Source organism: Thrips palmi, unplaced genomic scaffold (assembly GCF_012932325.1).
Source record: "Thrips palmi isolate BJ-2018 unplaced genomic scaffold, TpBJ-2018v1 HiC_scaffold_8, whole genome shotgun sequence".
Classification (NCBI taxonomy): Eukaryota; Metazoa; Arthropoda; class Insecta; order Thysanoptera; family Thripidae; genus Thrips; species Thrips palmi.
The window spans coordinates 7335955-7351058 of NW_023144635.1; the positions used below are offsets into that span (position 1 = coordinate 7335955).

The 15104-nt window shown below is 64.2% G+C and overlaps 1 protein-coding gene across 1 annotated transcript in view; it reads left to right on the top strand.

The window, feature by feature from the left end:
- Nucleotides 1–720: 720 nt before the first annotated feature.
- The window catches only part of LOC117653217 (titin-like), a 56133-nt gene continuing 41749 nt past the window's right edge, over nt 721–15104 (top strand). Inside the window, exons 1-8 of the mRNA XM_034398734.1 lie at nt 721–755; nt 11358–11528; nt 12023–12218; nt 12313–12426; nt 13157–13388; nt 13462–13871; nt 14016–14322; nt 14517–15073. Coding sequence (XP_034254625.1) covers nt 736–755; nt 11358–11528; nt 12023–12218; nt 12313–12426; nt 13157–13388; nt 13462–13871; nt 14016–14322; nt 14517–15073 — 2007 coding nt within the window. The 5' untranslated portion in view covers nt 721–735. The remainder of the gene's footprint in view (nt 756–11357; nt 11529–12022; nt 12219–12312; nt 12427–13156; nt 13389–13461; nt 13872–14015; nt 14323–14516; nt 15074–15104) is intronic.

Here is a 15104-nt window from a genome sequence, read left to right on the forward strand (position 1 = left end):
ACTGCATCCGCATCCACCGCCAACTGCAGATCTGCGGTCGGCGTGCGTGCCCCTTGGCGTGCCCTGTCCGCCCAGTGGCACGTACAGCCCACTACATTGTACTCTGCCAAAAGCCTTCCCAAAGTGCACCAAGCTGTAGGCCGAAGGGACGGCGCCGTGGCGGCAAAGACAATAGCCGCGTTACGGACAGGCTTTAATAACACAGTACTATCGCCGGGCGCGCCAAACTGGACCCGCTGCGAGCTCGACGGCCACCTCGGCCACCGCGTCGCTCCGTCTCCCTCGCACGCACGCGGCGTCGCGAAGGGAGCGAGAGAGACAGGGCGGCGAAGCAGCACGGCGCAGCATTCCAACGCCGGTACTTGCGGGCCCGACGGAGCCCGCGGAGCCCAGGCCACCACACTGGCAAGCCGTGGCAGGCAAGCCAGCACGTCGAGATGTGCCGCAGCACCGCCGCAGCGTTTGCAAGTTTTATGACTCGCTCTGCTGTCGGTTGGCCAGGTCAGGGAGGCGGGGAGAGAAAGGGGAGGGGGAGGGGCACATGAGCAAGGGCGTACGGCCGCGTCAACGTCACAACGCCACAACCAACAAAACGAACCATTTCGCAAAGGGTGTGGACAGCGAGTGTCTCCACTCCACGCCGCCGTCCGAAGTTGAAAGTGCCCGATGACCGCCTCAAGTCTCCAGCACCTCCAAACCGCGCGGCCCGCAGACTCGACCGGGCCCGCCTGCGGCATGTCTGCGGGTGAGGTTAGGTGAGGTCCGAACACCGATAATCGTATCGGCAGGGACATCGGGGCGGCCTCGCCAGACTCCGCCAGGCACCGCGACGGCTCCTGTCCTCCCTTCACTTCCTCGTCCTGCTGGTCCTGGAGGTCCTGCTCCTGGGCCTCGCTGTTCACGCCGCTGTTCGGTGGGCGGCCCCTCTGGCCGGCAGCAGCCTTGGCCGTGTTTCCGACCAGGGACGTCCAGCTGGATAGTGAGCTCCGCGAGCACGCCCCGGGCCCACGCGTCGATGCGATTCAGCGTGTATGTAGATCCAGGCCGGCAGGCCTGCATCAAATTAATAACAACGCCGTCAAGTCCGTTTTCGAAAGTCCCCAGCGTTGCCGCACGGCTGGCTGGCTGGCTGGCTGGCTGACTGGCTGGCTGGCCGGCCGCAGCGCGCTGAAAGCCGCACGACGTGAAGGGGTTCGCCAGCACCAAGCCCTTACAATGGCGGTCGTAAACACGCGTGGCGCGCCGCGTCCTGCCGTGTCGCTGTCCACTCCCCGTGTCCCTGCACAGTCCCTGCATGCAGGCACACCCCCACCTCACGGCAGGACTTTCCGAATCCCACTGCAGGCGTTTTGGAACCGGAACTCTGTGGCGAGGATTCGAAATCAAGCACCTCAGTGTGCCGCTGTTGTGGCGGTCCTGGCGGTCTTGGAGGCAGCACAGCGACACAGGCAGGCAACCCGCTCGACTCGTCCTGGAAAACTCGCCATGCCGGCGGTGCAGGACCCGCCCCGCCCCGCCCCGCCCCGCCCCGCCCCGCGAGCCAGGCCGCTGGAGCCGCGCGACAGGTTCTAAATGAGAAGTGAACGTGTGGCGTGGCGGCTAAGCTTTGGGCTGAGCTTCGGGCTGAGCCCCGCGATGGACTCCACACGGAGACCATTGCCCCCGCCGATTGGCCGACGGGCCCTGCGGCCTTTGGCGGCCTGCGCCGTCAAGATGGCCCGGATCGGCGAGCCCAGCCACACCCACAGTGTGCCAGCACCCGCCGAATCCTCGCCCACGTAGAACACATGCACACAAACGTGTCGAACAGGGCGAGCTACATCTTCCTGCCGAGGAGTCCGGGGTTTAAATCTGCAAACTCGCGTCGGACTAGCTAGCTTTCCACTGCCTTGGCTGCCTTGGGGGTCTTCGTCTTCCTCTCACTCGGCGCGTCGGCGCGTCGCCTCCTCCGGGTCCGTGTTCGCAGGTTCGCACCGCGCATGTATCGGGGCTCCGATTGCCGGTGATGATCAGTCGATGGCGTCGGCCCGGTGGGGTGCTCCCCGCTCACGGCCACACGGCCCGAAGCCCGAGGCACGGCTTGGAGCGCGATGACGACCCATCCCGACCGGGACCACCGTTAGCCTCCCGCGGGGTCCCCCTGGTCGCCGTGTTGCAGCGGGGGCAGCGGGGGCACCCGGCGGCCCCTACGCCACCGACGTCACCCTGGTGCTCCCCCCGCCCGAGGCCGGCATCGTAAAGGACGAAGACGGCGCGCTTTTTGTGGCTTTTTGTCGTGGTTTTAGTGCCGCATGCAGTGCTAGCTCATCCCGGACCGGTCCCCTGCCCGGCGCGTCTCCTCTCGGCGGCCCATCGGCCCATCGGCCCATCGGCCCATCGGCCCATCGGCCATCCCACGACGCCGTGCCTCCGCGGCGGCGGCCTAAGTATGGGGCACGATGCCGGGAAACGGGTCGCTAATTTAGTGCACTCTCCCGGCAACAAGTGCGCTTTCTCCCAAAAAGACAGGCATGCAAACCGAGAGTGAGGCGCCCCGGCACTGCGCCCGCCACTCGCACGATTAATTCATCACACTGCGAGTAAATATGCGCGGACAAGCGGCGGCAGGCGCGGTGGCAGGCGCGGTGGCAGGCGCGGCGTGGGAACGGCCCGTCCTGGGGTAGAGTGGCGCCCAGCGCTCTGTCTCCCCTGACGGACGACTGCAGAAGCAGCCCCGTGATGCCGTCGACCGGACGCACTTCCAAAAGCGCGTCTTCTGGAACACAACAGGTGTCTTTAACTGCGCTACGTCGCGATGTGTGTGTGTGTATGTGTGTGTGTGTGTGCGCGCGCGTGAGTGAGTGTGTGTGTGAGTGTGTGTTCGGGTGATAGGCGCCCCGCACGCCTCGACCTTAAATGCCCGTCATTACAATACGTGCGGCAGATGCATCCCAAACTGTTGATTGCTCCAGCAAGGCAGACCCCAGCGGCTCCAGCCAGGCTCCAGCCAGGCTCCAGCCAGGCTCCAGCAGCTCCAGCGTTCCAGCCTGCCGACACGCGATGCGATGCCGCCACTCCTCTGCTCCTGGCGCTGCCGCTGAAGTGCGTGCGTTTGTGTGTGGGGCAAGAGCGCGCGAGGGCAGAACAGGGGCTCGCTAGGTCATGACATTTGCAGCAGCGAGAGGGTACTGACTCCTGTGATACTCCGCGCAAGGATCGGTAGCGCAGTGCCGTAAACAAACCGCAGGACTAACTACCACGCGCACTATCAAACCATCAAATCGCGCCGAACAGTCAAAGACATCCAAATTACAGTGGGGCTTCGGACGAAACACCAATGGGAAAATGCAATATACACAGATGCCCGTCTGTGAGGCGCAGCGAGGCCCATTGAATCACCTGTCTCCTGTTATTTTTGTCCAACGATGAAAATGGGTGGTGAAAAAGCCGGCGGCTGAATGGTGCCCCGGAGGTGTTGGCGTTGGCCGCCGCGTTCGGCTTGACGCGGAGCCGTCATTGGCTGGCCGCGGGGCCGCGGGGCCGAAGGGCCGAGGGTCCGGAGGCTGCACTGTAATCCCCTGTTATGCCCGATTACGTCGCGCCCGGAATTCGGACTGCCGGCGGCGCTTCTGTCACTTGGCGGTGGCCCTGCGTGCCCCGCGGCCGGCAGGCCATGGCCCCCAGGCCCTTGGCGAGGCCCTTGGTGAGGACGCTGCCCTCTCAGGTCACTCACCACCACGCTCTGTCTCTGTCTCACATGGGGCGTCCCGGCGGGGCGCGAGAGAGACAAGAGCGACACGCCGCCCCTTTTCCACATCTTTGACACATCTTTTCCCCTTATTTTCTTCTTTTCTTTCGTCCGGGCTCGTGGTGTGTGTTTGTCAAAAGCCACGCCGGCAACGCCCCGGTGTGGAGAAAGTGGTGGACCGCCACACGGCGGGGTCTCGGTTACCGCGAGGGCCGCAAGGCGACGACGGTGTGGGCCAGTCGGCCACCGCCGCCACGCCGCCACGCCCAGCTTCATTCTCTGCCGCTCTCCGTCGCTCCGGCGGACGGCTAATTTTGCACGCCCACGCGAAATCCTCGTCGGGGCTTATCGGCACCCAGCACCATGCAACGGACACCCCGCCCCGTGCAGAAACCTAGAGGCGGCAGCGCGCCGGGCCGCCATAGTCCGCTGCGGCGCGGCGCACTCTGGATCCCTGCCAAAGCATCAATTTCATGCACCGCGCCCCGCCCCGCCCCGCCCCGCCCCGCCCCGCGCAGCGACAGTGACTGAATGCGGCGCCCCCCGCGCACGGACGAGGTCGCGGAGAGGCTCCCGTGCACCGCGCCGGCAGGTCAAGCGCTCTGTGATTACTAACCCCCGCGGCGGGCGCTGCAAACCAAAGGGCGGGGCGGGGAGCGACGGAGAGAGGAAGAAAGAGAGAGACTGAGAGACGCAGAGACGAAGGCGGGAATGCTAATCAGAAGGGCGTATGTACCGTCAGCGCCCCTCGACCTCCATAACGACACAATACTCGGAAGTACCGCGCCGGGGCGGGGCGGGGCGTGGTGCTCTCTCGCGGCCGATTCGTTCCGTTTAGCCCCGCGTTGACACCTGGCTCGCCCTGCGGTGAACCGCGCCGCCGCGCCCCGCCATCATGCAAGTGAAACGAATTCATTATTTCCGGCGCGGCGACCGCGAGCACCCCAGCCCGCCGCGCCCCGCGCTCGGACATGCCCCGCCCCGCACTCGCCTGGAAAAGTCCCGTAGCGGCGGAGTCAGGCGGAGCTCGCTCTCTTTGGCGCACGCGCGCGACACACGCACACAGCCGGACACTCACGCACACACACACACGCGTGTGGGACGCACTGCGCCGCAAGTGCCGGTTAGAGCTGGCCGCGCTGCGCCGCGTCGGCCGGGGCAGCGAGTCGCCAAGGGCATAATTACGGCGTCGTTGTGCCCAAACAGTGGAGCCATGCCGTGGAGCCATGCCGTGGAGGCCGGCCGGGCGGAACGCTACGGTACGCCGCCAAGCCGCGTAGCCGCGCGTGAATTAAGACGAGAGCCCCGGCGGCCCGCCCCGCGTCCTGCGTCCTGCGCCACGCCCTCCTGGCCCTCCTGGCCGTCCCGGCCCTCCCAGCGCGCTGACCCGGGCTGGCCACGGCGCCGTGCTTCGGTGGGTGCTTTGACCGACGCCGTCGACGACGTCGCCGTGCGTGGCAACTAGAGACCTAGAGACTGACGGAGAAGCGCGGGCGCCGATAAGCGCACCAACAGTTTCTCATACTCCTCGCGCGCGGCCGGAGAGCTGTTTCATATTCCAGACAAAATGGCGGCGCACGCACTTAACGGCTAGAGAAGGTTTTTCGGTCACAGCTTTCAAACCGTTCCAGATAGAGGGGTATAGTAAGCGAGCCGATTGTAGGTCTCTGTACAATCTACAATCGGCTCGCTTACTGTACCACTCTAACTTGAACGGTTTTCGAGCTGTGGCCGAAAAACTGTTCCGGTTGTCTGCTGCGCTCCGCCTCGCTCCACCTTACCGCACCGCTCTCCGCTCCGCTCCCTGTCCCCTCCCCGCTCCCCTCTGGGCCGGGCCAGACAAAATGGCCGCCAGCGCGCGACGGCGCCCGCGCTTCTCCGTCAGCCTCTAGGTCTCTAGTGGCAACGTGTGGCAGCGCGTCCCTCACGTCCGCGGCCGCCAACACTACTTGGAATGCAGCACCAGTTCGCGACCTCGCCGTCCTAGCCGTCCTCAGTCTTGTTGTTGTTTTTATTTGTTTGCCTAGTGTTTGTTTCCCCGGCGCGCGGTGTGACGGTGTGGCGGCTGAGTACGCGGGAATGCACGTGGGCGATGGACAGCCCCGTGACCCCGTGCCGGCCCCTGGAGCCCCCGTGGCGGGGCGCGGTCCTGCGTGGCGCGGTATCGGTGTGCGCCTGTGTGTGTGAGCGTGTGTTTCAGGCTCGTCCAGGCAGGCTGTTTCAGGCTCGTCCAGGCAGGCTGCAGGCAGTGTCGCGTCGCGCCCTGCCTGGCATGCCAGTGGCCACCCCGATTTCAATTTGAACTTCCCACGTGGTGCCTACCAGTGCGTCGTCCCTCGTGGTCGCAATCACTCATGCCCGCCCCGCCCCGCCTCCCCGGATAAGCCGTCCGAGGAATTGGTCGGCCAATCAGTGCCATTTATCGGAAGGAGCGTCTGCAGTCTGAAACGGTTCCCGTGTTTCCCGTCCTAGATTATCGCCGCCTGGTCTGGGCTCCGCGGCCCTGGGCCCTGGGCTCCAGTCGGCGGCCCGCCGCCACACCGCACCGCGGGCACATCACTCCACTCGGCATAGCGCGGCGCGTGACTTGTGTGGCACCGACCCGACGCCCGGCAGCCCCGGCAGGCCAGCGGGCTGCAGCAGGTGGAGGAAGGGTCAGGTGTGCCGCCTTCCCATCGGTGCCCATCGGCACGTCGGCCGATTGGTCAGTCCGGTCAGTCGGAAGTCGCGGTGTACGTGCGCTCGTTCCCAGACGCCTGCTTAGGATGGTCAGGTCTTCACTTAGGTCCCTTTTCCAAAATGCTCGCCATTTTCCGGTCGGTGTGGCCGCCTTTCGACGCTGTCTTGATTCTTGCGAGTTTTGTTACTCGGTGTTCGAAACGCGGCGAGGACGGCGAGGACGGCGAGGACGGCGACTGACCGCACGCGGCGCTGCTTCTCTGCTTTCTCCGCGGTGTGGCGGAGTGTCCATTTCATACAGCTTCGTGACGCATTCATTTCGGTACTTGTTTATTTCGTGTGGCACTTCCCTGCTTCCCTGCCGGTGTTCCCTCCGTCCCGATCGCTGCAGCGCTACCGTCGTCCCGTCTCTCTCGCACTCGTCGGGCGCACCGGCGTACCGCTGGCGCGCGAGAGAGACAGAGCGACGAGCGCTGTCCGGAGTCGGCCTGCCGCCGCCGTATGCGGAGAGTGTGGCGCGACGTGGCCCCCTCGGCGGGGCGGCGCGGCGGGGCACGCTGTGGTCAGAAGTGGGGCATCGGCCAGTGCCGATCCGATACAACGATGCGATGCCAAACCCAGCGCCCCAGCTGCCACTGCCGAGCCAAATGAAATGAAAGTTCCTGCACTCACTCGCCGCCATGTCGCTCGCTCACACACTCACACACAGATGGAGAGAGAGACTAACACACGCGCGCGCGCTCGCAGCGGACACACCGTGTATTATTATAATTCGCTGCACTTTGCCCACACGGCCAGGCGAAAGCACCCCAGCCGGCTCGTCTGGCCGCAGCCTGGCCACGGCCTGGCAACGCGCGCATCCTCGTGTCAATACGGGGGGACTCCGCTATGCACCTGGCCACCGACGGAGCTGACCCCTAGGCGGAATGTGTGTGTGTGTGTGTGTGTGTGTGTCCGCAAGCGCGAGATAATGCGAGAGAGTATAAAGTGTCCGCGGCGTCCGTGCGGCGTGTGCGTGTGGAACATGCGGTACGCGTATTTCGCCGCCACGCCGCTCGGCTGCAGCCTGCATGCAGGTTGCTGGCTGCAGGCTGCCTTCACCATTCTGTCTCTCTCGCACCCATGCGGGACGCCGCATGAGTGCGAGAGAGACATCCGCAGAGCGACGAGATCTGTCTGGAAGGCGAGGCTGGGCGAAGGAACGGCGCTTGGCTGCGGGTGCACCGTGCATCCGGGGCCACCAGAGCCTTAGCACTGCCTTAGCACAGCGCAAAGCGCTCGGCAGCGAGCGTTTGGATCATCTCTAAAAGCCAAGCGCGGAGGAGGAGGCGCCTAGAGAAAATAACACTGGCACTGTGGAGGCAATAATTGAATGGAAGTGCGCGGCTGCAGTCTGCGGGCCGGCTGGAGCGCGTACCGCGGGGCGGGGCGGGGCGGGGCGGGGCGGGGCGGGGCGGGGCGGGGCGGCGATGGGGCGGGACAGCCAGCCCGCCGCCCCACTTGCGAGGAATGCTGCACCTTCCGCACAGCGCGCACAGCCCCCAGCAGCGGCCTATGCGTCCGAATGCAACCGGCGAACTCGAACAGTCGCGGCCGCTTCTTCGCTCCCGGAGTGAACGGCCCAAAATTGCGTGATGGTGGAAAGCGGGAGGTGCCGCGGGTCCCGAAGGAGTGCCTCGCCCAGCCCGACGGTGCCGGCAGGCCGGCCCAGCTGGACCGGGAATCAATAAAGCTTCGGTGAAAGTGCAGAAGGGCCGCAGGGCCGCGGGGCCGACGGCGAGGTGCAGCCCGCTGCAACCCACGGCCCGGCCGTCTGGCCGAGGCCGGCTCGCCGGGTATTTTCGCGCGCTGCGCCATGCCGCCATGAAATTGGACGGAATCCATGAATAGCCAATGAGCGCCGTCCCGTCCTCCTGTCGCATTGTTTCTCCAGTGAGCAGCCCAACAGCCGAACGGCGGAACAGCCCCGCGCGGACACGGCGAATCCGTCTTGGACGCGTGCGCGCACGGCTAGCGCAAGTTGGGGCCTGGAATCTCGAAGGATGGGTGCAGCACTGCGCTGCACAGCCGGCAAGGTGAAGGGCATGAATGGGAACGGAATGGTCCACCTCGGGGATCCTCTCGCCACCGGCGTGCAGGTGCGCGCAGGCGTGTTTGGCACACACACACACACACACACACACACACACACACACACACACACACACACACACACTCACACTCACACAGAGGCCGTGTGGTAGTACCGGACGAACCAGTCAAGTCGCACCGTTAGCGCTCCGCTCCGCCCCGCCCCGTCTCGTGGCGTCGGTGGTCGCCTTGAGCGCCTGGGCAAGGCGCGCGGCGTGGACACGGGTGGACACCCACCCCCCGATGCTGCACCGTCGGTGACGTCCCCGTCCCGTCCTCCTGCCTGCTGAGGCTGCCGCCGCTGGAATCTGCGACCGGCGACCGAAACGCCGCGGGCTGCGCATGTTCGACGGAGGATGCCTCTCCCCCTCCAAGCACCTCGCCACGACGGCCGCGGCGTCTAGCCCGGGGAAATGCAAAAGGAACGAGAGGAGCCACCAGATCGACATCTCCCTCCCAGCCGAAAATTCCGGCCACCCTCCGGCCGGAAAATAGTCCGGCCGGACTCCGTTATGACTCCGGCCGTATTTTGGGTAAATTTCCGGCCGGACACCACCGGACTCCGGCCGGCGAGCTGTCCGGCCGGAGTCCGGTGGTGTCCGGCCGGAGTCCGGTGGTGTCCGGCCGGGACGCGGAGTCCGGCCGGAGCAGACATCAGTCACTCTGGCCACAAAGACCATGGGACAGTGTCCAAGGTATGGTCGGAAGGTCAATTTTCGATTCTGAGTCGATTGGTACCATCGCCATACCCGTAGGACCATCCGTTCGCAAAATGACCCAAAAAGTGGAGCGGGTTGCCTACCCAATTGTCATACAATTGTGCCTACCTTCTGGGCGGTGGCTCGGGTCCGGCCGGAATCTGAGGCTCCGGCCGGAGATTTTCAAAAGTTCCGGCCGGAACGAAAAGTTCCGACCGGACTTCAAAAATGTCCGGCCGGACCGAGAAATCCGGCCGTAAAAAAGCCACCTCCGGCCGGAAAAAGGCTAAGTTCCGGCCGGAACTAGAAATTCCGGCCGGAATCAGGGCCGGAATTTTCGGCTGGGCTCCCCTCCCTTCCCCTCCCTTCCCCTCCCACGGCCCGGGCCAGTTTGTAGTTCGAGTCTCCGTACCTTCCGCGCGGCTAGGAGCTCCTCGAAGAAGGCCCCAGGCCCTGGCGGTCATCCCGATCGGTTCGACGGCTTGGCTAAGGTCAGGAGTGATTAAAACGAGCGGCCGTGTACCGGAGGCTCGGAAGGCTCGGAAGGCCCAGGAGGCAGTGGACCTACTGGACCTAGACCAGTGGTTCTCAACCTTAGGGTCGCGACCCCAAGCGGGGTCGCGAAATTTTTTTAAGGGGTCGCGGCGATGCTGTGGTCGTGTTTTAGGCCGATTTTAAGCAGCCACTGCGTCTGATCCGAGGCGGGCATTTTGCTCCCTCAACGGGCAATCGGTCTTTGGACCTTCCTTTAGCATGCCTTTGTTACGGAGTGCAATTATCAGTCTTAGTTTGGGGGCAGTATTGTCTCAAAGTTGGCCAAAACGCTCAGAAATGTCTATGAAAAATCGTGTTTTGGGCCGATTTTAAGCAGCCACTGCGTCTGATACGAGGCGGGCATTTTGCTCCCTCAACGGGCAATTGGTCTTTGGACCTTCCTTTAGCATGCCTCTGTTACGGAGTGCGATTATCAGTCTTAGTTTGGGAGCAGTATTGTCTCAAAGTTGGCCAAAACGCTCAGAAATGTCTTTGAAAAATCGTGTTTTGGGCTGATTTTAAGCAGCCACTGCGTCTGATCCGAGGTGGGCATTTTGCTCCCTCAACGGGCAGTTGGTCTTTGGACCTTCCTTTAGCATGCCTTTGTTACGGAGTGCAATTATCAGTCTTAGTTTGAGAGCAGTATTGTCTCAAAGTTGGCCGAAACGCTCAGAAATGTCTATGAAAAATCGTGTTTTGGGCCGATTTTAAGCAGCCACTGCGTCTGATCCGAGGCGGGCATTTTGCTCCCTCAACGGGCAATTGGTCTTTGGACCTTCCTTTAGCATGCCTTTGTTACGGAGTGCGATTGTCAGTCTTAGTTTGGGAGCAGTATTGTCTCAAAGTCGATCAAAACGGTCGCAAGTGTCTTTGAAAAATCGTTGTGACTATTTTGGTCAACTTTGAGACAATACTGCTCCCAAACTAAGACTGATAATCGCACTCCGTAACAAAGGCATGCTAAAGGAAGGTCCAAAGACCAATTGCCCGTTGAGGGAGCAAAATGCCCGCCTCGGATCAGACGCAGTGGCTGCTTAAAATCGGCCCAAAACACGATTTTTCATAGACATTTCTGAGCGTTTCGGCCAACTTTGAGACAATACTGCTCTCAAACTAAGACTGATAATCGCACTCCGTAACAGAGGCATGCTAAAGGAAGGTCCAAAGACCAACTGCCCGTTGAGGGAGCAAAATGCCCGCCTCGGATCAGACGCTGTGGCTGCTTAAAATCAGCCCAAAACACGATTTTTCATAGACATTTCTGAGCGTTTTGGCCAACTTTGAGACAATACTGCTCCCAAACTAAGACTGATAATTGCACTCCGTAACAAAGGCATGCTAAAGGAAGGTCCAAAGACCAGTTGCCCGTTGAGGGAGCAAAAAGCCCGCCTCGGATCAGACGCCGTGGCATGTTAAAGGAGGGGTCCCGTGGGGTCGCGAAATTTTTCCTGGGGGTCGCGGAAATTTTTGGCTTCAAATTTGGGGTGGCGAGCCGAGAAAGGTTGAGAACCGCTGACCTAGACCTGCCCGACGACGCACACCGCGGCGGTACAGTCTCAACAAACACGTCTCGTTGTTTCGTTTTGCAGGATGGAGGCGGCGGACATCCTGTGCGCGCTGCAGGCGCGGGTGGCACTGGTCCCAGGCTGCAGGGACCTGGAGGAGCGGCCGCTGCTGCTGGTGCCGGTGCCGTCCGAGAACACGCCCTGGACCAAGGAGCGCCTGGACCTCGTGCTCAGATACTTCGCCTCCATCTTCAGGTGAGTACAGTGTGGTGGCCGGGCCGCCCCGCGTTGAGGTCTCCGGCAAGGGGCAACAGGTGGTGTCGCGTGTCGCCCTTCCCACGGCGCTGGCTGCTTCCCTGCTCGCCCTGCTCGCCGAGGCCCTGCTTCGCCTGCTTCTCCCAGGCCGCCCAGGTCGGGTCGCGGCGTGGAATTCCATCCGCCGGAAGGCGATGCTCCTCCCCATGCTGGAGTGCCGGGCCGTATGCCTCGCATTGGCGGATGTCCCACTTTGGACGCGGCGTCGCTTCGCGGTCCTCGCAGGCGGTCCGCGGCGCGCCGGCGTGCTGTCGCGGCCGTTACAGGCAGCGCCATCAACGTCATGAGCATGCCGACGGACGAGTGTCATGTAGCGTTGCCAGAGGTGGAAACAATAGACCGCCGTGGCGGAGGGCGCCTTTCTCTAGGACAGCTGGCGTCCTGGAGCCTGCAGCCTGCCTCACGGCCTTCTCTGTCTGTTGCACGTGCCGCAGCCCCGAGACGCGGCGCGCGGGGCTGAGCGTGGTGGTGGACGGGCGCACGGGGTCGTGGCGCTGCGCTAGGGTGGCCATGCGGCAGGTGGGGGCGTCCCTCGGCCCCGACCTCGCCTCGCTGCTCGTCATCCGGCCGGACGCCTTCTGGGACAAGCAGCGCGTCGACTCGTGCGCGCGCTCGCAGCGCCAGGGCGAGGTGAGTACGCGCCAGCCTCGGCAGCCGAAACGAAACCTTCAATCCTCCAGAGTCCGGGAATGGAAATAACTCGTTACTGCGTTGCGCGTTGCAGCCCGTGCTCATCCCGCTGTCCAGGCTGCACAAGTACGTGGCGGCCGCGCAGATCCCCGAGGAGCTCGGCGGGCCCTGGACGCACAACCACCACCAGTGGATCCAGAACAGAATCGTAAGTAGGCGGGTTGCGGGTTCGAATCCCGGCCGGGGTATTCTGCCGCTAACAAGGGAATGACCGTTCGACGCTTAACGACGGGGCTGCAGATAGAGCCTGTCTCTCTCGCACCGCTGCGGGCTGCGACGGGGCGCCACACGAGTGCGAGAGAGACAGGTGGCTGTCTGCTGGCGGGGCGGCGGCTTGTTATTCCTAGTTACTTTGATACGTCGCTGCCGGCGATGGGGGGCGATGGGGGGCGGGGGCCCCGGCGGGGGGCGTGCGGCGCGGCGAGCGGCAACGCGTCCACTTTGCATCGCAGCCCCACAGCCCTGCCACACGTCATGAAAATTACACTCCTGGACGGGATGAACACGTCCTGTCATCCCAACAGCCTCGGAGCACCGCCTTGCCGCCACCAGAAAACGATTCCAATTAATTTGGAAGGCCCTAGCCGCGAAGCACGAAGCGCGAGGCGAGGCGACACACTGCTCGCCGCTGCCTTGCTGCCGCGCTGGCGCCGTCTTTGTTCTTAATTGATTTCCTTGCAAAGCAGAGACAGTAATCGCGGTGCTCGCGGGGCCGCGGTTTAGCCGGCCTGGCTCGTCTGCACGCCGGGCAGACGCTCGCAAAGGCCAGCCGGCAAGAGCGAGGCGGAGCAAGGCGGAGCGGAGCGAAAGCCTCGTCGATTTCGCTCCACTCCGCTTCCAGCCCCTGAAATCCGACGTGCCTGTCCTCGTTCCCGCAGTACATGGAGACCTTCGCGCGCGAGGCCGAGACCGCCGCCAACGACCTGGACAAGCTGCGCGGCCGCCTGGCGGGCCAGCAGGCCATGCTGTCGGGGGAGTCGGCCGCCACCACCAACCCCACCACCATCGGGGCCATCACCATCTCCGCCAGGATCAACCTGGACCAGCCGCCCGTCACGCTGGAGAACTACCAGCAGGCCAAGGAGTCGGCGCGGAAAGTCGTCTCGGACGGTGAGTGGTAAACAGTAACGGGCTTCGTTCGTTAGCGCCTTCGATTCTTTCTCTGACTGGCTCGGTTCTCCAGGGCGAGAGCTGCTGGAACGGCTGGACAAGGACTACTCCAGCGCCGCGGAGCAGCGGCGTGAGGGCTCGTCCACCTCGCCGACGTCCTCGCCGTCCTCGCCGTCCTCGACGCCGCCCGCGCCGCAGCAGTCCGTGCCGCAGGACGTGGTGGACACGCGGACGCGCATCGAGCGGCTGCTCGAGCTGCTGGCGGCCAAGCAGGCCCTGCTGCACGACGCGTGGCACAGCCTGCAGGGCACGCTGGTGGACGCCAAGGAGCTGGCCGCGCTGGAGGAGCGCGTGTCGCAGGTCACGGACTGGATCCTCGGCCCCGCCGAGAACATGCTCAACGCGCAGCGCGAGGTGGGGCTGGACGTGGCCTCGGCGGAGGAGCTGCGGGAGGCGCACGAGGCCCTGGAGCTGCAGTGCAGGGTGCGTAGCGCGAGGGGATTGGGTGGCACGCCCAAACCACGATTTCTGCACGTTTGTGAACGTCTCGACCAACCTATCAGCAAATGGCTCCCAAACTACGTGCACTCTGAGAAATACCCTGTAACCAGTCCCCTTTCCCCGCAGAACACCTACGGCCAGTACGCCGAGCTGCTGCACCGGCTGGACTCACGACCCGCCGCCGGGCTGCCCCTGCCCGCCGACCTGCGCAGCCAGAGGGACTTCATGGACTTCGCGTGCCGCAGCTTCGCCACGCGGCTAGAGCGGCGCCGCACCGTACTCATCAGCTCGCTGCGCTTCTACCGGCTGGTCGACGAGTACCTGGAGACCACGGCCGACATTCTGGAGGCCCTCATGCGCGATGGCGACGTCGAGGCGCTCGAGTCGGTGGACGACTCTCTGCGGCAGCTCCACATTCACCAGGTCGACGTCGGTAAGCACGGGACCGGGGCCGCCGCGCTAATTTCAGCGGCGCGAACGCCTGAACGAGCAGAGGTAGGCAACACGCCCGCGTCTGTGCGCACCGGGTTGCCTACCCCGAGTTCGTAAGGCGTTCCGCGCGGCTGGAACACCGCATCCTGCGTGGGTGCTGCCACTGCAATAACCATCCTCTCCACCCTTTCGCAGACGAGCTGGAGCGGATGGTGGTGCGGCAGGGCGAGAAGCTGTCCGACCTGCTGTCCATGCCGGTCAAGGACGCGCTGGGCCGCGAGGTGAGCGTGGACTACGGCGCGCACATCGGCCACGTGACGGCGCTGTTGGAGGCGGTGCGGGGCAGGCAGACGCTCTTCTCGGACACGGTGACGGTGCGGAGGCTGACGCTGCAGCAGGCGGGCCACGTGCGCGCCTACGAGCAGGACGCGGGGCAGGCGGTGCGCTGGCTCGGCGAGCTGCTGCGCGCCCTGCTCGGCTCGCACGCGCACGTCGGCTGCACGCCGCAGGAGATCCAGCAGCAGAAGGCCGAGCAGCAGGCGCTGCAGGAGACGGCGCGGGCCACGCACCAGTACGGCGTGCAGCTGCTGGCCCTGGCCAGGTCCTTGCGCGTGTCCTGCCGGCTGCCCCTCGCGCCGCACCGAGTGCTCTCCGAGCACCTGGCCGCCGCCTGGGACGCCCTGCACGTCGTCAGCCAGGAGCAGATGACGCGGCTCAGGGTGTCCGCCGTGTTCCACCGGTCCGTGCACGAGGTACGTAGGGACACAAGGCTTTTTCGAGTGC